Below are 23,629 nucleotides of genomic sequence, written 5' to 3'. Positions count from 1 at the left end.
AGCCCGATCGGAACATCTGAGAGTCTCCGGCCGTGCCTTCGAGCTGAACCCAAGAGGCCGATAATTGAGGCATCAGGCCATTCCCGTTCCTTGTCTCCACACAAAACAATAAGAGCAAGATAATGCCGTAGCACTGGTGAACAATGGAGAAGCTCTTTTGAATGGAATGCAGCCGTGTGGAGAAAAAAAGGCAGGGAAGATAAGGAGTATTATTATTCACAAAGCGTGATGTGACTATTCTGCCAAAAGAATATTTTCCTCGGTTTCTATGTCGACGCATACGTCTGTCATGTTCACCTAGCACATTTAACTAATTAGTTGACATCTATAACAGTGGTAAATGAGTTCATCTTTTATGTCTATTGGACTGAAGTAAACCTGTCTATAAAATAGTTTGAAATTGAGAAAAAGCAAAATAAAATGAAAAAGCAACCGTATACATTAATTTAGATTAATCTCAATTTGTTTTAATTTAATTGGGATTAATCTCAATTCATTTTAATTTAATTGGGATTAATCTCAATGTATTTTAATTAAATTGGGATTAATATCAATGAATAGATATTACTCTTTATAGCAAAACTAGAATCAATAAATTAATAACTTGAGATGTTTAACTCACTGACTGCCATCGAGTAAAATGTATTGGACGTCTACTACTAATAAGAATTTATTAATTAAATATAATTAATTCAAATTAATTCACATTTTAGGCATAATTGGGCATAGATCATTGTCGGTAGGGGTGAGAAAATATCACGAAGGGCCAATTTTACTAATTATTTTCTGATTATTTCATTTCTAATGCACATTTTACTCAAGAAGTTGCTCACAAAGTCGTCAACCTCACATCACTCGCGATTCAAGTTTATAACAGCTGTTTTTTTAATAGATTTCCCTCAATTTCTATGCATTTTAACTACTAAATGATCTGTAGATATTGCCTAAATTTGTGTACACCCTCAATTCAACCACTTGTCCATTTGGAAAAAAACATACCTGATGAAACCTACTCAAATAATGTCCATTACACCATATTTCAATGCGATATTCATGGATTCCTTCAATAGCAGGACTCCTTTTATTTTGGGATTAGTGTAATCGGGATTAGACAGACACCGAGCCCATGAGTCAGTGTTTGTCCCCGGCAAACGTGGGTTTGTGTGACATTTTTTCTGAGGCGATTAAAACATACGGCGGACGTGCTGTGCAGACAGAATTAATCATGCCGTGCGTGTACGTGCGCCTATAAAGAGCTTTACCTCCTCCAGATGTGCAGTCCCACTCCCATGGAAAGCAGCATGACGAGCGCCGCCACAGACACGATGGCGATGATCACTACGGGACTTTGTTCGCTGGATGCCAGCGCCACTAGAAAAAGAAAAAAAAATATCGATTTGATGAAAATATATATGTTGGAAACAATAAAATGGCATTGCAAATTCATTTAATGGGAAAGCTTTAGTCATTTAGTGCATTGTTTTCTCTATCTTTTTCAAAATGCATTTTTTAAAAACCTTTAATTGACTTCATTATCTTTTTAATGGTTCACATGTATTTATTTTTTGTATTTACCTTATTTTCTATGTGTATTTTGTACACGTTGTATTTTCTATATATGTAGTATTTTCTATATATGTTGTATTTTTTATATATGTTGTATTTTCTATATATGTAGTATTGTCTATATATGTAGTATTTTATATATATGTTGTATTTTCTATGTGTTGTATTTTCTATATATGTTGTATTTTCTATATATGTTGTATTTTATATATACATGTTGTATTTTGTGTTGTATTTTATATATACATGTTGTATTTTGTGTTGTGTTTTATATATATATATATATGTTGAATTTTATATATATGTTGTATTTTCTATTTATATTTGTTGATTATCGCATAAATCAAAGGATCTTAAAAAGTTAGTATTTTCCCCCTGAAAATTTTAGATGTTCACTGGGGTTTAAATCAGATCATTTCAATCCTCTGATTCCCATAATTGCTTCATTTCTTTTTGACTTTCTTCAATTTCATGTTGATGAATTCTTATCAAATGTTTTTTCTGTGAGAGCAGAGACTTTTATTGATTTTGTGTTATAAAAATAAAATTGACTTGGAACGAATTATACAGTGATTTGTTTCGAATTGAAGCAACTGTTTTATGTGAATGTACTTTGACAAACACATTGAATTTACCAAAAAATGCTGTTCATAACATTTTCAATTCCACACATTTCCCTTCTCCTTAGAGTACAGTAAAGTCAAAAATATTCTCAAATCCTATTCATATTTTGGGATATATTTTTGGCTGGTATACAACTCCCTGTAACTCACCAAATTTTATACAGAGCCGCCTTGAAAAAGTTTCGGAGGTCATCAGTTGTTTGACACTTCCCGGCTCGCTTGCCTTAGGCAAGAACTGGCTTCATCCATAACGCTACTATGAAAATAAGCCTTCTCTAGCGAAACGCAAAAAGGTCAACATTTTCTCCCACAAAATTCACTTTATCTAAAAGAAAAAAAAAAAAAAAAAAACAAATGAGCCATGCTAGATTTGATCTTTGAACTAAACGGAGGAGAAGTTGGCTGCTTTTAGCTAAAATTCCCATCCCCATGTAAAGGCGAAGTGGGACGGTACTAAAATCCCATAGCTGAATATAAAAAAAAATGCTTGTTTCCATTAGAAGTTGAAGCATAAAGCACACACACACGGAGAGTAAAAACTAGACTCGGAGGTGTGATCAAAGACAAAGTGTTTCACGCCTCGCTGATAAAATGTGGAATCTTCACACTTTATCTCGTACGCTGTCACATTGCTGACTCTCTGCACCTCAAACTGAACACCTCATTTTTGAGGCTGGCCGCGTGCCCGTGTAACCCAGAGCATCTTAAGTCGCTAGCTGCCTGGAGGTGAGGAGTATGAGTGAAGAGAGAGAGAGAGAGAGAAAGAGGGCATGGGTGGGTCAATCCAGAATGAAGGGGGGAACATTTAACCTGAAAATTGGTTGGAAATAAATAAATAAACTGTCACACAGTTGCAGGTTTGTGCTCATGTTAGCTTTTTGTCCAGGTTGCAGTTCGAATAGCTGTTAGTGATGACCAAAGGGAATTAAAAACATCAATATTTATTTAGACTGTGTGCCTTTTCAATTTTTTTTAGTAATTTCACCACTTTTAAAGTGGAAAGAAATGAATATTTTTAAAAGATTCTTATGCTGTATATGCCAATAAATGAGAGGATGCATTCCAGAAGAGTCTACTGCAATAAAAAATGAATATTAAAGCAGTTCTAGATGTAATATCTCAGTTCTGTCACCAGCCATTTCCATATTTTAGCTCACAGGTTTGCATAGATCCAGATGCACCCATCAAAGAAGCCACATGTGGCTCCCGAGCCATATGTTCCTACCAGAAGATCCTGGGCCTCTGTACAGAAACTGTAATGGCACCAATTTTTAAATGTTTTAAATGAACTTTTCTCTCTTTTATTCTAAATTTACTACATACCGTATTGTACAGACTATAGGCCGGACTATTTTTTTGTAGTTTGGCCAGCGATTTAAACTCAAGTGCAACTTATAGATTGCCCTCTGACTCCCAATCGCTTGTTATGTTGTGTTTTTTAGGCTATAATTAAAAAAAAACACGTCAACATGTGACAGTAACAGGTGACTATTTTATCCATTGTCCCCTACTTAACTCTTACTTTAATGTATAATGATTTTTATTGGTTTCTGGTAACTTAAAAACAAACTCCACTGCAACGAATATATATTTTTCCCCTTTCATTGTGTATTGTTTGGATAGAGCAATTTATATTCAGGTGCAACACTAATTTGACAGTAGTTTTCTGCTATTGCGGCTTAGTCAGTTTAAGAATGCTTTTGTTTAGTCCAATCATAGATTTGACTTCATTGTTCAATGTCCTTCAATTCCGGAAAGAATTAATAAAAGGCTACTTACACTCGCCCAATGTTTGCAGTTCCAGGGGGGCGCTGTAGGCTCCGTAGTCAATGGGAGAAGGGGAGGATGCCGATGAGGAGGATGAGGAGGAGGATGAAGAAGAGGAGGATGGATAAGTAGAAGAGGAGGAGGCAGATGACGAAAGAGGGGAGGACGACAGCGAAGAAGAGGGCGGCGGTGTCGTAAAAGGGCGGATGAGGAAGACGTAGGTGGTGCCGGCTTTCAAGTTATTGACGCTGATCCGCGTCGCCGACGTCTTCACAGTGGAATAACTCTGATCTTTTTGTTCCTGCAGAGAGAAAATCAGAGGAATGAATGCTCATTCTCAGTTCAAATGGATGAACGCCGACTCGTGATAAACTCATTCAAACGATTCAACCATCCAATTCGTTAGCAAGTCCGTCACACTAAAACAACCCTTTTTTCACACCACCTCCTCTTCTAGACGCCTCGCCATATTTCTTGAAACATGTTTTCTACCTCGCAAGGCGTGCAAAAAAAAAGTGAGATGTGCTAAGATTGAGATACCGGAGGTAGTGGAGAGGTTAGATAACGCATTAGACGGATAACAGATTAGGAGAAGATGACAGGGCTTACTATTTTCCAAGAGCAGAGAATTGAAAGAAGAAGAAGCAGATAAAAGCAAGAGTGTCTGGGATGGATAGAAAATACCCCAACGAGACAGGGGACATTGTTGCAAAAGCCATGAAATGAAAAGCCAATACAATTACGAGCAACAAAGAGCCTGGAGAAGTGTTTTTAAAAACGCTATCACTGAGGAGCTGTGATGTCATTTTTCTCCTCTTATTAAGGTTTTGCGGCTTTGGGCCAACATAACAACGGAAAATATTGCTTTACATTTGCACCGACTCGCAATAAATGACTTTTTTTCATATCTAGAATTCATCTCCCACTTGTCGAGACTTAAAAGCCAGATCAATAGTTTTTTGGAAGATGAAATGAAAAATGGCTGGAGCCTTATTTTTTTATTTCATCTGTCAATTATTAACTTCTCTTGAATTATATTTATGGTATTTGACTATTCAATTGATGATAAATAATTGTGTGATAATGCTAACAGATAAAATATAAAATAAACTATGAATAAGTTTGAAATAGGTACATTGGAAATAAGAGCATGGCAATGATGGGTACTCGGACATATGGTTCCCGGACGTTTGGTCGCCGCACAATTGGTCGCCCGGACGTTTGGACGCCCGGAATTCATCTCCCACTGTCGAGACTTAAAAGCCAGATCAATAGTTTTTTGGAGGTAAAATCTAAAATAGCTTGAGCCTTATTTTTATTTAATCTATTGCCGTCTATGAAACTGAAACTAGAAAAAAACTGTAAATGAGTTAACATTTCCGCTTTATAAGCCCACACAAATAAAAAGTGATGACTGCAAATGCCACCATCCAACGATAAAAAAACAACAACATTAGACTGCAGTAATTAAGGTAATGAGTGTTTGTATGAGTCATTCTCAAACTGGGACATTAACAAATACTCGGCGGACAACATTAGATGCACCTGCAAGATCTAATGAGGAAAGTACTGTTAAAATAGAGTTCATTTAGCTTAATAGTTCCATTTAACAAAAAGCAAAAGAAAAAAAATACCTTCTCATAGTACTTGACTTCATATTCCATCCTGCTTCTGTTGGGGGACGAAGGTTGCCTCCACACCAACGTGACGCTCTTTTCCTCGATCTTCTCGGCTCGTAGCTGACTAATCAGCGATGACGCTACGCCGACACAAAGTGAGAGAAGAAACACAAAAGCACTTTTGTAAAACTCTGCTTCAGGGCACATAGACCTCTCTCAATAGCTTCTGATTTGTCAAGGACATTAGAAACATTTTTTCTCCTGCAATTACGGCGCGACAGCGTAACAAAGGTGTTCTTTTTTTCTCCTTTCAAAAATGGCTATTGATTTATTCAGATAACCCCGGCTGTATTTTCAGTTCAGATTTCAAAGAAAAGGCGGTTTATATTTAAGGAGAGATGGGAGAGTCCAGCAATATTCGACTTTAGGGAGACGTAAGAAAAAAGCAGTAATGGATTAGTCATTCAAGAGACCTTGTAACAGTGTTTTGGCCAATTTTGAGGGATGGACGCACATCCAGACTGACAATGGATCAATGCAGATACTGACAAGTCGGTATCGATTTAAGAATTCGAGCAGACTTTCATTTTTTTCCCCCCCAGGAGTCTTGCGATTAATCTGGATGGCATAATTATTCTGACTTCATCAATGGAGAGGCAAAGTGAAAGTAATTTTGACAGATGCTTTATGATTTCATTTATTTGCTGCCATTGATGGCAATCGACGTTCTAGTGATACTATTTGATTCTTTCAGACAATCTTTTGGACTGCACATCTTTAGATTAATCTCATTGCCATGTTTGTAATTGGTAACAAAACATGCAATCCATTTGGAATGCCAATTACTTGTACCCCGAGTCTGAAGATCAGGGTTCACCAACTCTGGTCCTCAAGGGCCCCTTATCCAGTCTGATGTCCATATGTCCCTCCACTACCACAACTGAATCAAATGATCAACTCATTAGCAAGATGTCCAGAAGCCTGCTAATGGTCCTGATGATTTGATTCAGGTATGTTGCAGGATATTGTAGAAAAAAGACTGGATTTGTGCCCTTGAAAACCGGATAAGAAGATCCATACCCTAGATTAAAAAGAGGAAAAACTTCATTTTAATATAGCAAATCAAAAACATAGAGTAAATCTGCCACCCCACCTTTAACAGCAGACTGTTTGCACTTATTTCTTTGCCCTGTGCTAAATTATGCATAAGACTAGTGCTTGCCCCCAAATCCCAGAACACATTAGAGCTCAATCTCAGGACCAAAGAACACGTTTGGATGATTTTGCTATAGACGTGCACGTACAATCACCTGCCTGCTTTACACCTCAACTGCTAAAAATAAGAAGTCTCTCCTCACTGGGCAGCAGCTCAAAGTGCAGGTCTGCATTTTTTTGCTTAGCTAACAATTGTGTAGACCGTGCAAAATTGCATTCCTTGTGGATTATTCAGGTCAGGTTGTAAATATGTCATATTTTAAATCATGGAAGCAATGGATGTTATGAACAAACTGGACTATTGTGACAATGATTAATAGTTCCAGTCTTGGTCTTTAATTGAGTTCTTTAAATGTGAAAACAAAAGGTGGTTTAGTCTTGGTTCAAGACCACATTTGAGGGTCTTGGTAAAGAATGTGACTCGCAAAAGAGTCTTAAATTCAGTCTTGGTCTTGACTTTAGAAAGTCTTGATTTTTTTTACTTGGTCTGGTCTTAGTTCAAGATAAACATTTTGGTCATGAACTTAGCTTCAAATGAGGTCTCAACTTCCCAAAGTCTGGATCTCATGAACTGGTTTTAGTGATTCGCATTCGAGCAAATCTTGGTCTGACATTTTCAAGGTGTTACGCTCAATCTTAGGTTCAATTCAGTCACAACTCACCTAGTCTGGACCTTAACTTTTGGCTCAGACTTGGTTCTAGTCCACCTTTTGTAAGACTTGGATGCAACTCGCAAAACACTCAATCTTGACCTTACGAGCAAAAGTCTCTGTTACGACTACAATTTCCGGCAAGTCTTCTCCATTATTTTAAACAGGACACTAAAACATACCAACTATGAAATAGTACCGTAAATCATTTATCAATTTAAGTTGCACACCCCAAAAAATGGAACATATTACTGTAAAAGGACTACAAAATTCCTACAATATTCCCCATCACGTTCTGGAGAGTTAGCAGCCTCGTAACTTTGGCAGCACACATGCAACAGTCCTTTGTTTGACTCTAGTGATTATCATTTACTGCATATGAAGTCAAATCTAATTAGCCATGCGTGCCCATTTTGAACTTTATTGCAAAATAAACAAATTGCACCTCCCTATCGCACACTTAACTTGGAATTTGGACTCCATACAACACTCGCATCTGTTGGTCCACCAAAAAAAAAAAAAACAAAAAAAAAAAACTCAGAGGAGTGCCAAATCCGAGTAAATGTTCCCACTCCTCCGCTGTCACTCACACAAATTGCCATGCCGTCCGTTTAACTAAAGCAGAAGGCTGAGGGCGCAGTATTTTGCCGCCATTGACGGTGATGGGAGTCCGATTCCTTTGAAGAGGGAGAGATTCAAAGAGCAGCTGCCGTTTTTGTGCTATGCAATTCGCGTTTTTACCTGCCACGGAGCTCCGAGCTGAGGCGCCACATAACCTCCAGTGTCTGCATAATGAGAGGCCTGTACTGCGGCTGTGCATCACGAAGCAGCTTTGAATTGAAATTCATAAGAGTCTTTCAGGAAACTGGCTTTTTTCAGTCACTCTCGACGAGTACGGAAGCAAAAGTTACAAGCAGCTGCATTCCTATGCCAATGGTGGTGCATACGTGGTACACATACTGAGATTTTAGCGAGGACTTTAAATGTACTTTTTCAATGCCATTGACCGGGAAAGACGTCTAATGTTATATAACTGGGAGGTTGTGAATGACGGTATGTTGAATAACATAAAAGCTGAACATAAGAGGAGGGAGGTTGTTTATGTTTGTAAATGGTGATATAGAAAATTTGTGTTTAAAATAAAGTTTTGGAAGAAACTTTGGGTCGACTATCACTGGTATTTGACAACTTTTGGTTGGAAATATATCACCACCAATTCTAGTTAATGAATCTATTAATTTATATTCTATTTATTGATGTACTTTATAATCCTGATGTGTACACAAGGTCAAGGCTGCCATTGACATCAACAGGCGTCGAATTTTGTGACTATCAAGCAAGCAAATGATGTTTTTTTTTCTTACAATCAATGGAAATGAATATATAAATAGAATAAAATAAATAGAAGTTCTATTAGAGAACGTTTTAGGTCAGAAAAATAGGAATTTAGACATCACAAATTAGCCTATTTAACTCAAATTTAACCAAAATACAGCGATGGTCTGCAGTGAGTGTGACAATAATCCCTTTATTCATTCCTGAGTTATCAATTCCAATTGGTAACTGGGAGAGGCTGGGAGCAATCATTCTGTCTAAAAGTTCATTTCAACCAGTGTGATTTTAGCAGGCCAAACTCTCGAAAGAAGCAAGCCCGACATTGTATTTGTGGGGCCGTATTTGATGTGGACTGTCATCTGAAAGGTTTCTCTGATGTTTCTTTTTTTTTTTTTCCCTTCACGCTGACACATGAACACTGATTGACACGGAATGAGTTTCATAGAACAGGCGAGGAAAGCTTCCTGAGCTTTGCGTTGGAAGTGAGCAAGTCATTTTCTAAGTCATCATACGACCAAAACAACAATGGCGAAACACGGATAGGCACTTGTCACAAAGACATATACGGCTATGAAAGGTTTGTGCACGTAGCAATCACTGAGCCCGGCAAACATTGCGGACTTCAAAGCGACAAAATGACGAGTGGATGAGATGGTGGAAGAATCATGAAAGGTGAAGTTTGGCAACAATAAAGCAACCATTTTTCGGAGCTTATCTGTTGCCTTTATATGGGTTGCATGCTGTGAAAGACACGAGATAAATGCAAATTCTGTCTGTAAAACAGCTACCATTGATCGGACATATTGCAGCGCTGTCTTTTGATTGCTGCCAAGCCACCAGTCAAAATAGATTGGAAGTCTATGGCAGTCATTTTATTCAGTTGTTGTCATTCAAATTTACACAGACGGGGGATTTTTTTTGGTTTGTTTTCTTTTAAGAGGATTTTATCTTTATTTTAAAATTATTTTTTTCCCTATTTCTATACATATATACTTACATACACAGCTGAGTAAATCCTCAATAATAATTTAATATTGCTGGATTTTTTTAACCATTTGAAAACAACTATTTTAATAATTTAGGTGAAACAGTTAACACTTCCAAGATTTTTAATATGTAGTATATGTATTTTTTTTTGTTTTTAACTTTTGTCAAGGATTTCTTTTAATATTTTAAGGGAAAAAATGGAATATTTTTCATCAAATGATTTAAAAAAATAACATGACAATATTGTTTGTTCTGGGGTATTTGTAAAATGTTTGAAACAATATATTTTTTTAAATATGTGTACAAGATTTAAATATATATTTGGGGGCAGGGTATCTTTTGTTTAAAAAATGTAATCTCTGTTTTTTTGGGGGGAAATGATCAATCTTTTACTCCTAGCTCAAATGAATTGGATAACTAATATTGTGAATTGCAGTTAATGCATTTCAAACAGTCTATTTAAAATTTTCAGTCTTACATTTACTCTGCTATTAAAAACAGAAATAAAACATCTTCATGCACGGACTGTTCTCTCAATTGCTCTTTTCAATGACCAAGTGTCCTGCCCTAGGGCATGTTCTTTCAAAGCCCACTTTGAGACGTCTGATATTCCGGCCTTCATGCTTCAATGCAAATTTCCAATTTATTCCAATTTCAAAATCATTCAAAACAAGTTTACTAGCTAAAAAAAACTACTGGAAAACTTAGGTGAACTGAAGAAAATCCTTGGAGGCATTTCTTATTCATACCATTAGCTTGGACAGGTTATTAAAAATACACGCACAAGTAACAAATATGTGAAAGGAAAAAGTGTGAACAAGAAGACGCTTGCCTGCACTTTCATCTAAAAGGCAAAAGTACATCACTTTGTTCGAGTGACTAAGATACACGTCTCTGATTGGGTGCGTACGACGAAAAACCGAGGGTGTCTATTAGCGTGACGAGGAAAATAGTCTCGGTGACGGCCTAATTAAAAGTGTCAGTCAGTGGGCGGGTGGCCGCAAGCGCCATTGGAACGCCGCGCAAACAAGATCGGAAGACAAAGAGTCAATTGCCGACTTATCGTGCAGATGACAAAGATGGCTTTTAATGGAGAATGACAGCTTCATTTTGAAGAGATGCTTGCTGCCGGGAAGTTACTAATCGGCGATGTCATCACCGGGGCGACGCTTGGTCTGTCATCTTTCAATAATGTACATGTATACATGGAGGTCATCTTTTAGAAATGCTGTTGTTGTTGTTTTTTTCTCCAAATGTTCTAAATCTTTTGTATAAAAATGATAAAGAATGTCAATTATTAACTTCTCTTGAATTATATTTATGGTATTTGACTATTTAATTGATGATTAACAATTTTGTGATAATGCTAACAGATAAAATATAAAATAAACTATAAGTGAGTATGAAATAGGTATACTGGAAATAAGAGCATGGCAATAATGGGTACTCGGACGGACGTTTGGTCGCCAGTCAAATGGTCACAGCGAGTAAGTACTGTTGAAAACAGCCCTCAAAAAGAGTTTTATATCTAAATATCTACTGTTGATTCATGAGAGAGAGTTTAATATATCTAAGTACTGTTGAAACCAGCTCTCAAAATTATATTCATGAGACTTTAATATCTAAATATCTACTGTTGATTCATGGGAGAAAGAGAGAGAGAGTTTAATAATGGCAATAATGGGGTGGTGATCGAGTGGTTCACAGTTCTGAGATTATGGGTTCAATAAATGGCCAGGATAAGCTACAACACCCCAGACAACCCTTGTGAGGATAAGCAGAATAGAAAAGGATGGAAGTAGGTAGTGGAAAGAAAGAGGACTTCAAATTGAGAGGTAAATGTGAAGTAAATAAAGTGTGTTAGAAGGACTAGCAAGCAAGCTGCTTTAAAGTAGATCTATTCAGTCAAATGAATATTCAGTTTGGGTCATTTTCTTTTTTGTACCTTGAATAGCATGCCCTTGCCTGTCTGTGAGTCATGTCCCTCCTCTCTGATCATTAGTCTCAGCGGCGCCTTGTCAGACTTGCCCTTTCCCCATGTGCCTGTCAATCACTTCCTGGGCTCAGACCTGTTTTAATGATCACTTGCCATGAACATTGTGCTCCCATTTTTCAATGAAAGCCTCTCGAGTATTTGTGTTTGTCACAACTGATATTTAAATCACCATGGACGTCCAAACTATTTGATTGGGAATACTATATTAAGACATAGCAACCTTAAGAGAAATAATATAGCTTTGTAAATTATTTTAAAGAACTGAGCTGTATATTTTTTTAATACATATATTTTTCTCTAAATCCTATATTTTTTTTAAATAATTTTGCAAAACCTGTACTGCCAAAACTTGAAAACAACCTTTAAATATTCAAAAAATGCTTGCCACACTATGCAGAGTAATTTGGAAAAAGTACTATTCTCAAATTTTAAAATAAAATAATATTTTTTTTGTTTTACTTTAAATATTCCCTATGAAATTCTGTCAAATATAAACTTCAGTCCAAACAAAAACTAGCTTGAAATTCAAAATCTAATAATCCCCACCTAAAAAAAATACATTTTAGAAATTAAAATATATTTATTTCATATAATAAAAACAAATGAAAGAGAAAAACCATGAGAGTCTTTTGTAACCGAATGCTAATATCTGAACACCTTCATTACCACTGAATGCGATAGACGTCCAAACCCGTAGCACTGTAACGTGATTGACTAAAATACTGTATGTGGTCACTTTTGTGCATGCGAGTGGCCCTTTAAATCTATATCCAGAGCACATATCCTAAAGACTAAGAGTGTCTCTTCATAGCGTCCAATTATAAACCAAGAGGTAGGCAATTAAAATTCCCATCACAGAGTGACGAAGCATCTTAAGTGGCTGTGCTATAGTCCTGAAAAGTAGCTTGATGACTCTATTCATTTAGTGGCTGCTGAAGCCTCACCTTCCCATCACTTCTAATTAAGAAAGCAAAAAAAAAAAAAGGATTCAAATGCCTCCATGCGCACCACACAAGGCGGGCATGAGTGGAGAAAAGGGAGAAAGGTGTGAAAGTGGAGAAAAGGCATGAATGCATGTGTTTATTGACAGCCCAGGATAAAAATGGATGCCGCTTCTTTTATTTCTTTTCTGGTTTTTAATATTGTCTGACCTCATATGATTTCTGATTTCAAGAATTTCCCAACAAGGTGAACAAAGTTATTTTTTTAAATTATGTGTAGTTTTTTAAAAATTAGTATAAAAAGTTTACATGTTCCCAGGTTGCCAAACTTTATTCCTTAACCGGTGGTTAAAAAAGAAGAAAAATTCCTAATATTTTTCTACACTCGACCATAATTTCTTTCAAAACCTGATGTTTTTATACACCAAAAGTATTCATTATTTTGAGATTTGAATACTGAAACAAAATACTAATTACCACCCTAATGTACTTCAACCTCAAATGCAGATCCTTTCTCCCATCACCTGTCAGGCTCTTTAATAAAAAATGGCTGCGTGTTAGGACCTACCGTATGCATGCATGTACATCTATGTGTGTACGTATATATGTGCTTCTATATATGTATGTGTATGTATATATGTGCTTATATGTATGTATGTGTATGTATATTTGGCTTATATATGTAAAGGTATGTGTATTTAACATGGTTCTTTATTTATTAATGTATTTATTTATTAACTTATGTCTAAAATGCCTTTCCTATTTCTGCATCCTTACCCTCTTGCTACGGTGACAACAAAATTCCCCGAATACGGGATGAATAAAGTTATCCAATCCAACCTAAATTCACCCTCAAAATGCACTTTCATCTTCACATCACCACTTTTTTAATAGCCACACCTCCAACTTTCCTTACAATCTCCTTCCCATTGACTAATTCCTTCACTGGCCTGTTGTCGTCACCGTCCCACAGCGCCACGACGACACCCATTCCTGACAAAGGTTGCTTTTGTCCATAGTGTCTTCCCTCCCACTTTCCTGTCCTCCCACAAGGCATTCTGCTCACATTGCTCCAGCACTCACCTCTCCTCATCCCTTCAACTTTTACATTTCAGCGCTCCCTCTCCCCCCTCCCGTCTTTCTTGGTCGGTCTCTCAGGCCTGTGTAACTCCACGGGGACCGGCCATCTAAGCAGAGCCAGTAATCCTCTCAGGATATTGAAATGCCAATCCTTCCTCCTCCATGACCCACCCCATCACTACAGCTATCCCACAGCCCTCTCTACTTCTCTGCCTCAGCTAAAGGGCTTTGCAAGTACCACCGGGGGCCCAGACATTCAACCCACGTGGGTTTTCCATCACCACACGGAAAAAATGCCAACACGCAAAGGCGACACACAAAAAACCCAGCAACCCTGGGTAATTCGGATCCACCGTTTATTCACCCCTTGCCGCATAAAGTCGTGCAATCCCACTTGGTTTCGGTCCCAAACCGTAAATGTATTCATCCATCCAAACATGTAAAAATCTCCACCAATGGCCTGGAGGGGGTGAGATAAAATATTATTTTAAAAATACCCATCGGTTTAGAAGTAAGCTACCTCCTTGACAAATGTTAAATGCCTGGGTTTAGTGTTGAATTTACAAAATTAGATGCAGGAATTCCCTTCAAACCAGATAAAATGGAAAAAAATGTTTAAACCATTTGAAATGTAAGTTTGGTCAAGTGAATTGGACGTCTATTGCTGTCAATGTTAGCCAATGGATGGTTAGAGATTGAAATAAATAAGTAAATGATAGAAAATTGGTGAAGAAATAAATGTATCACTTTTAGTTTTAAGATTTCAAGTAAAATATTTTTGTAATGGCAGAAAAGGAAGATAACTTTAAAATCTTAAAATTGGTAATCAAAGAGTTACTAATCGAGACTATTACAAGAAAAACAAATCAACTTAAACAAAAAACAGACCTATTTAAATGTATCTTTTCCCCTTTTTTCCAACAGTGAAAAACCTGAAAACCTACATTTTATTTTAAATTGTGAAAAAATGGACGCAATCTCATTTCACATCTTATTAATATATCTGCCACCCTTCAATCTAAAGCACATTTTCATACTCTAAATTCCAATGAAAGAACGAAACAAACAAACAAACAAAAAAAACAAATCATTTCCCATTGTTTTGCTATCATCTTCTTTCTCGCCTCCCGTCTTTCACTGTCACTACTCTAATTTTTTATTAAATTGCCCCTTTTTGAAGGATTTTCTTTTTTTGGGTGAAACATTTACATATAAATTACACCTTTCAAAAGTTGGGCAAGTCAAATAATGGAAGCATGAAAAGCGTGACTTACCAGGCAAGTTTGTAGACACGTTGACTTGCGTGTAGAAGCGTTTGTTGGGTAGAAGCTCAGAAACGCCGTTCAAGGCCTCCACCGTGAACGTGTAGTTGGTGTTGGGAAGCAGATTGACCACCGTCACCGTTCGTTCCGTCAAACCGACTTGCTGAGGTACGAAACCGACGCTGGATGCGCAGGCCTCGCACAGCTTGGCGGTGCAACGGCGGCAAGTCACGCTGTAGGTCAGATCCATCCTTCCGCCTGTGTCGGATGGCGCTGCCCAATCTAGGATGAGCGTGGACTGCTTGATGGTGTACATCAAGTCTCGAGGAGGGGAAGGGGGTCCTGGAGAAGAGAAATGATAATTTTGGATAAGTTAGTGTTAACACTTTCTGTCATGAGACCAACAACAACACAAAAACTGGAAAAGTCTATTTCACCTTAAAAGTAGAGACATGTTTCCCATAAATTTCAACCGTGATAAATTCCTTCTATCATCAGTTTTTAATGATATAAATATTTATTGAACTCTGAAGCGCTATGACATCCAAAAAATAATGATGTGCAAGGTTACTAAATGTTCTTAGTTCAGCTAAAAAAGGGGGTTATGTAACTCATTTCTCACTACACAGATATGCAAAAATTTGTTGGAAATATCTTGTAGAATTATTTGTAAAGTTTGTATATTCTGGTCAAAATAACAAATAAAATGATTATTTATACATACCGTATTTTCACGACTATAAGGTGCACCGCATTATAAGGCGCATTTTAATTTGTTTTCCATATATAAAGCACATTGGATTATAAAGCGCCCTGTCTATTTTAGAGAAAATGTAAGACTTATAAGTGTACCTTATAGTCGTGAAAATATGGTACATATGGACAAACTTTCACTTGTTTAGTGTCTTTCCAATTTTAAGGCACCAAAGTTGTGTTAAATCTTCCTTTCTAATTCAATATATTTGGCTGTAAATGACAATACGTTTAATCACCATTTACCTGCTTTTTTTGTAAGAATAATGGTCCTGAGGTCTAAAAAAGTTTAAGTTTTCAGTGGCTAAAGTAATCCTGGCTGTGTCCTGACTGACCTTTCCCACCATCTTTTCAGAGGCAGCACCCGAGAGAGCTGAGGGCCATTTGAACCCATACATTTTCTATGGCAATGTGGGTCCCGTATGATGAATAAGTAAAGGTGTGCCAGCGCGCCGCATACCGCAGCTGCTTTCCCATTTGGTTGGCCCATGTTAAAAGAATTACATAAGATGAAAAGAACATTTAAGAGTCAAGCCACACGAATTTGATGTCCACCCGTCTAAGGACACACTCCACATTTTTTTTCAACTCAACTCATGCCATTGTTTTTAAGATTCTATAGATATGAGCAAAGGTGTTCATTTTAATTTAACACAGTGAATAGATATGAGCAAAGGTGTTCATTTTAATTTAACACTGAGCGAATTAAATTGCATTGGGTTGCACGGTAGAGGAGTGGTTAAGCTTTTGGCCTCGCAGTTTTGAGATCAAGGGTTCAAGCCCTGCAATTGTCTGGCAACCAATTCTGGGCGTATCCTGTCTACTCCCAACAGTGGGCTGGGATAGGCTCCAGCACCCCTGCAACCATCATAAGGATAAGTGGCTTGGAGAATTAACCAATATGTTAATACATACGTACAGTATAGTACATACAGCATACATATAGTACATATACGTACAGCACACATAGTACATATACATACAGCACACATAGTACATATACGTACAGCACACATATAGTACATATATGTGCACTAAACAGTACATATACGTACAGCACACATAGTACATATACGTACAGCACACATAGTACATATACGTACTGCACAAATAGTACATATACGTTCAGTATACATAGTTCATATACGTACAGCACACATGGCAAATATATGTACAGTACACAGTACATATACGTACAGCACACAGTACATATGCGTACAGCACACAGTACATATGCGTACAGCACACAGTACATATATGTACAGCAAACATAGTACATATACGTACAGCACACATAGTACATATACGTACAGCACACATATAGTACATATACATACAGCACACATATAGTACATATGCGTACAGCACGCACATAGTACATATACGTACGGCACACATATAGTACATATACGTACAGCACACATTCATACAGTATGCATGTACATGTAATACATGATAAATATGTTAACATAATACATAACTCAAATATGCCACTGCAAACTCTACCCAGACTGTAAAAAGAATTGGTTTCATGAAATGTTATTTCACCGCCAATTCAATGAAAGCAACACAATCACAGTTCCACTGTTTACTCATCACTCAAATTCCTTCCGTCCAAATCCTGACATCTTGTCGGATTAGCTAAATCTGGGAATGATCATAATTACCGAATCAATCGTGGAATTAATGTGGTCATTAGCCCGCTATAAACATTATCGCGCACGGATCGGAGAGCTCAGCAATCAATATCGTAATTAAAGCCGGCCATAAAATCCAGTATGACCGCACTCTCGTGTGAACGTAGGCACACAACCAGTACTTTTAGCGCTCTCAGGATATACGGCCGATTATTTTACCATCTAATTACAAAGCTGTTCTCTATGCAGGAATCGATACGGCACCCCTGTATGGTCTTTGTCCTATTGGCCCCGTAATGCATCTTTATTGGAGGCTTTTGGCTGTTTGGCATGCAAGAAGAGATGCAGGGGAGGTGGAAAAAAAGGCAAAAGATGAGGGATGAAATGATAATGCGCAGACAGCGGGGATGAGATTGTAGCGCGTGTGCTCGTTGCTGGAGGACAGAGCGATGGAATTTGGGTTTGACAGAAGGATGAAGAATAGCGTGGCGCTATACGGCGCTTGGAAATGGATGAGAGGACGCAGAAAACACCAAATGGGAAGCGACAAAGAAGCGTGCTGAGTGCTGCTGCCGACTTAAAATGGAGCCATTATGCCCATTTGCAGTGCTCTCCATATATATTTGGAATTCACTCAGGGGTGAACATTATTTCACAGTTCAAATTGGGGGGTAGGAGACCTCTACCAAGCAAGATGTTATCGGTATCAGATAGCAAACCCGTACAGCACTCGTGCTTGTAATTAGTGTTGGATAAGAACGTAAGCATTCAGAAATAACGGGCTGATGCTGTGTAGTATGTACTTTTTGAACAGTATTTCCCAACCAGGGTAGGATAAACAGTTACAGTCAAAGAAAATTAGTTATAATTATAATAGATATGAAATGTGTTAAGACCTACCGTATGAATACATGTACATCTATGTGTATGTATGTATATATGTGCTTATATTAAGTATGTGTATGTACACATATGTGTATATGTGCTTATATGTATGTATGTGTATGTACATGTATGTGTATATGTATGTGTATATGTATGTGTATATGTATGTGTATATGTATGTGTATATGTATGTGTATATGTATGTGTATATGTATGTGTATATGTATGTGTATGTACATGTATGTGTATGTACATGTATGTGTATGTACATGTAAATGTATATGTATGTGTATATGTATGTGTATATGGATGTGTATATGTGTGTGTATATGTACGTGTATATGTATGTGTATATGTATGTGTATATGTATGTGTATATGTATGTGTATATGTATGTGTATATGTATGGGTATATGTATGTGTATATGTATGTGTATATGTATGTGTATATGTATGTGTATATGTATGTGTAAATGTATGTGTAAATGTATGTGTATATGTATGTGTATAGTCTGGGAGCCATTGAATGATAGCTGACAACGCTCCCAGCCATTAATTTACGTGCTAATTTTCTATCTAACATCGTATTTCCACTCAATACATTGTCTTAATTCCGCTGCTAGCTCTAAAACTGAAAAAAATAGATGAAAGTCTGTTTCTTTAACTAGAACAGATCTCATTATTCGAAAATGTTCAATGAGGGGAAAACTTAACAGTCTTCTTTTTAAACAAGTGCAGCCATTCAATAACTCTTTTGTGTAATGTTATATCAGCAATTGGACGGCAAATAGACGGACTTCTATGGATGTGCGTAATGTATAAAGATGAAGAAAATGGCCTAATGGGTTGATTATACGGGTAATGTGAACCTAATGTTAACAGATAAATGAGGGAAGAATACTGAGGGGAAGAGAATAAAATAAGTAGAAAAAAAAGCTTGTTGAGAAGACTGGATTTAGCTGTTATCGTCACATTTTCATATCTGGTTGTCGCTAAATCTCTATAAAATGAAACTCAATGGGAAAAAAAGGTATTTTAATAAAGGATGGTTGTATGGGTCTCAAGGTGCAGAAAGAATTGGAGAGCACAAGACGCATACTTTGTACTGTATTTATCTTGGGATGTGCTTGGCAATCTTTCAATGAAATTCAATACCAGAAAGAGTGAAAGTGAGGTGAAGGTTAAGGTGGAGGAAGAGATGAAATGTAGGTACGGAATGGAGGAGGAGGGGAAAAAGGTCGCAGGTCAGATGGTCAAGTAGATGGAAAATATTAAGGATTGCCTTTTTTAATGCAAAACCTTTTGCATTGAAAATAGTACAAATTATTCCAGTTTCTCATATAAAAACTGTAGGGCTGCTCATGAATTATTTTAGTTAATTGAGACAGTTCGCTTGTATTTCTTTTTAATTAATTTGAAATTTTTATAGAAAAATACAAAAAACTGTAGTATTTTTTATATAGTCTTACTTACTATTGTGTTTTTTTAATCAAAAACGACAAAACCATAAATATTCATTGCTGTAGGCCTCAATAATAAATACATTTTTATAATTAGTATTCAGAATTGGACGATTTAGCTTTCACACTACATAAAAATGGCAATGTTTGCAAGTACAAAACCCTGCCACAATTAATTGACCAATCAATAATTACGTAGTTAAAAATTCCTAACATCAAATGCATAAATAAGCGATGAATGCTCTAATTCCTTAACAGATGTGAACTTATCTTACTTGTACACGGTGAGGAAGGCGAATCCAGAAGAGTTCTGAAGTGATCCGCTCGGCACACGCACGCCACGGAGCCCTCATCCTCGGAAATACTGTTTGCGGGACAGGGAAAGCACTCTTGCTGCCTGGAAGACATCTTGTAGGATCCGGGGGGACATGCTGCCAGAAAGAAAAGAAAAAAAAACACAAAAAAACATGAAAATATGAGCCAGGAAACACAGTTTTGCACATTTTGACAAGCTGAAAAACTACTGTAGATACAGTTAAAATATTGATATGACTATACAACCTAAATTGGGACGTTATTGATTATAATTTATGTCACAAACATGTGTAAATTGTATCACAGGCAGGAGATTTTCTTTGAAAAGCATTGAGCGTGTTGAGGCGCAGAAAGCATACATGTGAATTTATTCCAATAAAATGTTTTTGTAGCTCTAAAACACATACTTGTACGCTATGAACCCTTGGAATTATGGCGTGAATCCCACCCAGTCACACATTTTAAAAAATATACAAGTGAATCTGCATGGAAGCGCAAAGATTCTGACAAGAACAATTTTAACATCATGTGAGATCATTGCTTATCACAAAAGATATCAAATAGGACACAAGACATAAAAAAAACAGATAGATATGGCAACCTACAATTTAAAAACTCAATTTTTGGGTGTTGTTTTCTACCTCCCTACTCCATTTGCAAGACGTGCGAAATAGCGACAACGTCCTCAAGTGCAAGCGCTCCACTTGAGGCGCGTTGACAAAAGGTGAGAATGTGGTTGAGGGTGATAAGCGCTCGGCGACCTGACATGTGAGCGCCCCGCACGCCACGCAACAGCGACTTAATGAAGCTCAATGCACGCGTGACAATTCGGCTCTCGAAAACACACGCCGAATAAAAAAATAATAATAAAAAATGCTCAATTTTTCGCTCGCAGTGCCTTCGGAGCAGGTGATAATGGGTGTGAAATCGGGATGCCGGGTCCCGCTCGATATACTCTGATCTCTCTTCTGAGACTGTACGATAAACAATGGCTATGCGTTAGCCACTTTTCCACTCAGTTTTTGCATTTTGACATCTTTCACGTTTTGCTGTCTCCCATCACAAACAAATTACAGGTCATCAATGTCCATGGTTGAAAATTTAGGCATGAAATAAGTTTAACATTCAAGCTGTCCACAGGTAGATATGAGGGATATTTGTGATATTTTTTAAAAGACAAGCAATTGAACAATCAGAAATGATGTGTTCTTTTTTTTAGGCTTCAAAAATGAAGTTAGGCATTTTAAATAAAGCCAAATGACGTGACTGAACGTTTGGTCGCTGGTCTTGTGGTCGCCGGTCAAATGTACTTAGATATTAAACAGTACTTAGATATCAAACAGTACGTAGATATCAAACAGTACTTAGATATTAAACAGTACTTAGATATTAAACAGTACTTAGATATTAAACAGTACATAGATATTAAACAGTACTTGGATATTAAACAGTACCTGGATGTTAAACAGTTCTTAAATATTAAACAGTACTTAGATATTAAACGGTACTTAGATATTAAACGGTACTTAGATATTAAACAGTACTTAGATATTAAACTCTCTCTCTTAGATGTTAAACTCTCTTAGATATTAAACTCTCTCTCTTATATATTAAACCCTCTCTCTTAGATATCAAACTCTCTCTCTCTCTTAGACATTAAAGTCTCTCTCATGAATATAATTTTGAGAGCTGGTTTCAACAGTAAACTCTCTGTCACCATTTGACCGGTGACCAAAAGGAACCAAAAGATTGGCGATTGTAACTGTTACTGTAATTGTAACTAACAATGAGAGACGTCCAATTCATTTTCTTACCATCAATGGCAACCACGGAGTTGCTAACCTAAATAAAAAGACACTTGAAACCGTGTGCTTTATTTACCAACCTGCAAACAAATGAACTGCATCTTTTCCAAAGCCAGCGATTACATATCGATTGGCTATTCGTCAGCTCTTGTGGTTCTGCCCGACAACTATGTTTCACGGCGGAATCAACGCGTGTAAGATTGGTCATCGTGGCTTTGTGCTGGCTATAAGAACCTTGTAATGGACTTTTTAATGTCTGTCATCTCACAGCACGAAACAGCCTTTGGCATTCAGCTGCCCGTTACCTTCAAGCCTGGGGACATCACAAACACGATTCTGGAATATTTTTTTATTCCAGAACGTTCGTTCGTCACCCATCCTTCGCCACGGCCAAGGGGGATGACGCATATTCATTTGGTGGGCAAGCTGGCCACGTTTACGACTTATCTCCTGAATTCAGCGAGCGCCGACAATTTCAGCAATGCACCTGGAAGGTGTGTTTTAATAATAAGGGGTACGCAGGCAGGATATGAGCAGCTCTGATAACAAAGGAGGCTGGTTTTCTAGGCTGCCAATCAACTTCCACAGCGAGAGGTCAGTGACAGGGTCAGCGCGAGTCAATGCCGCGCAAGGTCATGTCAGTCAAAACGGACCGTGAGCCTTCTGTCAATAAAAGGTAGAATGAGAGAAAAGGAAATGAAGTTAGGATAGGAAAAGACCGCAATTCATCCTGGAAGCATTCACATATGAATGTATTATTATTATTATTATCATTATCATTCCTCCCATTCATTCCAGCATGTTAGTTCCCCCACATGATTTGTTGGATTCCCACCACTCCTTCTTGACCATTTTGCCATATAGGCATGATGCCGGGTTGTATATTAGACCCACAAAATGATGATTTTATCCCTAATTTCCTACACGTTTATGAATAATAATACAAAAATTCCACTTCCTTTTTATAGGGAGATTCAACATATGGAACCAAAAGCTTATTGGTTTAATCCACATTGAATTCAATGTAATATTCAATTTATATACTGAATAATCTTTGAATGTAGACACTATCCCCAAATTATTCTACAATATTTTATATCATTCAACATTATTCCATCTTACACATCATTCAATATCATTCAACGGTGCTTGGACGTTTGGTCGCCAGTCTTTTGGTCGCCGGACAAATGTACTTAGATATTAAACTCTCTCTCTTAGATATTAAACTCTCTCTCTCTCATGAATATAATTTGGAGAGCTGGTTTCAACAGTAAATTCTCTGTCACCATTTGACCGCGACCAAAAGACCGGCGACCAACAATATTGCATTCTATTTATCATTCAAAATTCCACTTCAGACTGATATCCCATTTCACATTAGGAATGCATTGATTCCAGATTTGATCAAGATGTTTTGCCAAACACAATGCGATTTTCTAAATTCGATATTCCAACAACTGAAATGCCAATAGCGATCCTGAGTATCGGGGCGTCCCTAATATACATCCCATCATCCTCTTGTAGTGATAACAAACACTTCTAAACTTCTATTTTCCAAATTCATTGCCTTATACAAATGCTTTAAGTAAAACTGTGAATTTACAAGACGAGACAGAAGGCTAGATCTGCCAGGACAGCTGGCAAAGCAACTGATCAATTTGTCCAATGTGTCGACTGGGAGGCTCGATTAAACGAAACACGGCAGAACACGGGTGCGCCGATCTCCTGCTTCA

At 37.2% G+C, this 23,629-nt stretch overlaps 1 protein-coding gene across 3 annotated transcripts in view; it reads right to left on the bottom strand.

Annotated features, from left to right (window-relative positions):
• The window catches only part of epha10 (EPH receptor A10), a 117,480-nt gene that overhangs the window by 25,205 nt on the left and 68,646 nt on the right, over positions 1-23,629 (bottom strand). For all 3 annotated transcript variants that reach the window (XM_077743242.1, XM_077743243.1, XM_077743244.1), the window contains exons 4-8: positions 20,052-20,207; positions 15,054-15,383; positions 5,591-5,715; positions 3,969-4,257; positions 1,263-1,371 (exon numbers count right to left, since the gene is read on the bottom strand). In XM_077743242.1, the coding sequence (XP_077599368.1) occupies positions 1,263-1,371; positions 3,969-4,257; positions 5,591-5,715; positions 15,054-15,383; positions 20,052-20,207 (1,009 nt within the window). The remainder of the gene's footprint in view (positions 1-1,262; positions 1,372-3,968; positions 4,258-5,590; positions 5,716-15,053; positions 15,384-20,051; positions 20,208-23,629) is intronic.

The sequence above is a fragment of the Stigmatopora nigra genome, chromosome 21, assembly GCF_051989575.1.
Source record: "Stigmatopora nigra isolate UIUO_SnigA chromosome 21, RoL_Snig_1.1, whole genome shotgun sequence".
Taxonomy (NCBI): domain Eukaryota; kingdom Metazoa; phylum Chordata; class Actinopteri; order Syngnathiformes; family Syngnathidae; genus Stigmatopora; species Stigmatopora nigra.
This window is presented reverse-complemented; position numbering and strand designations above follow the sequence as displayed.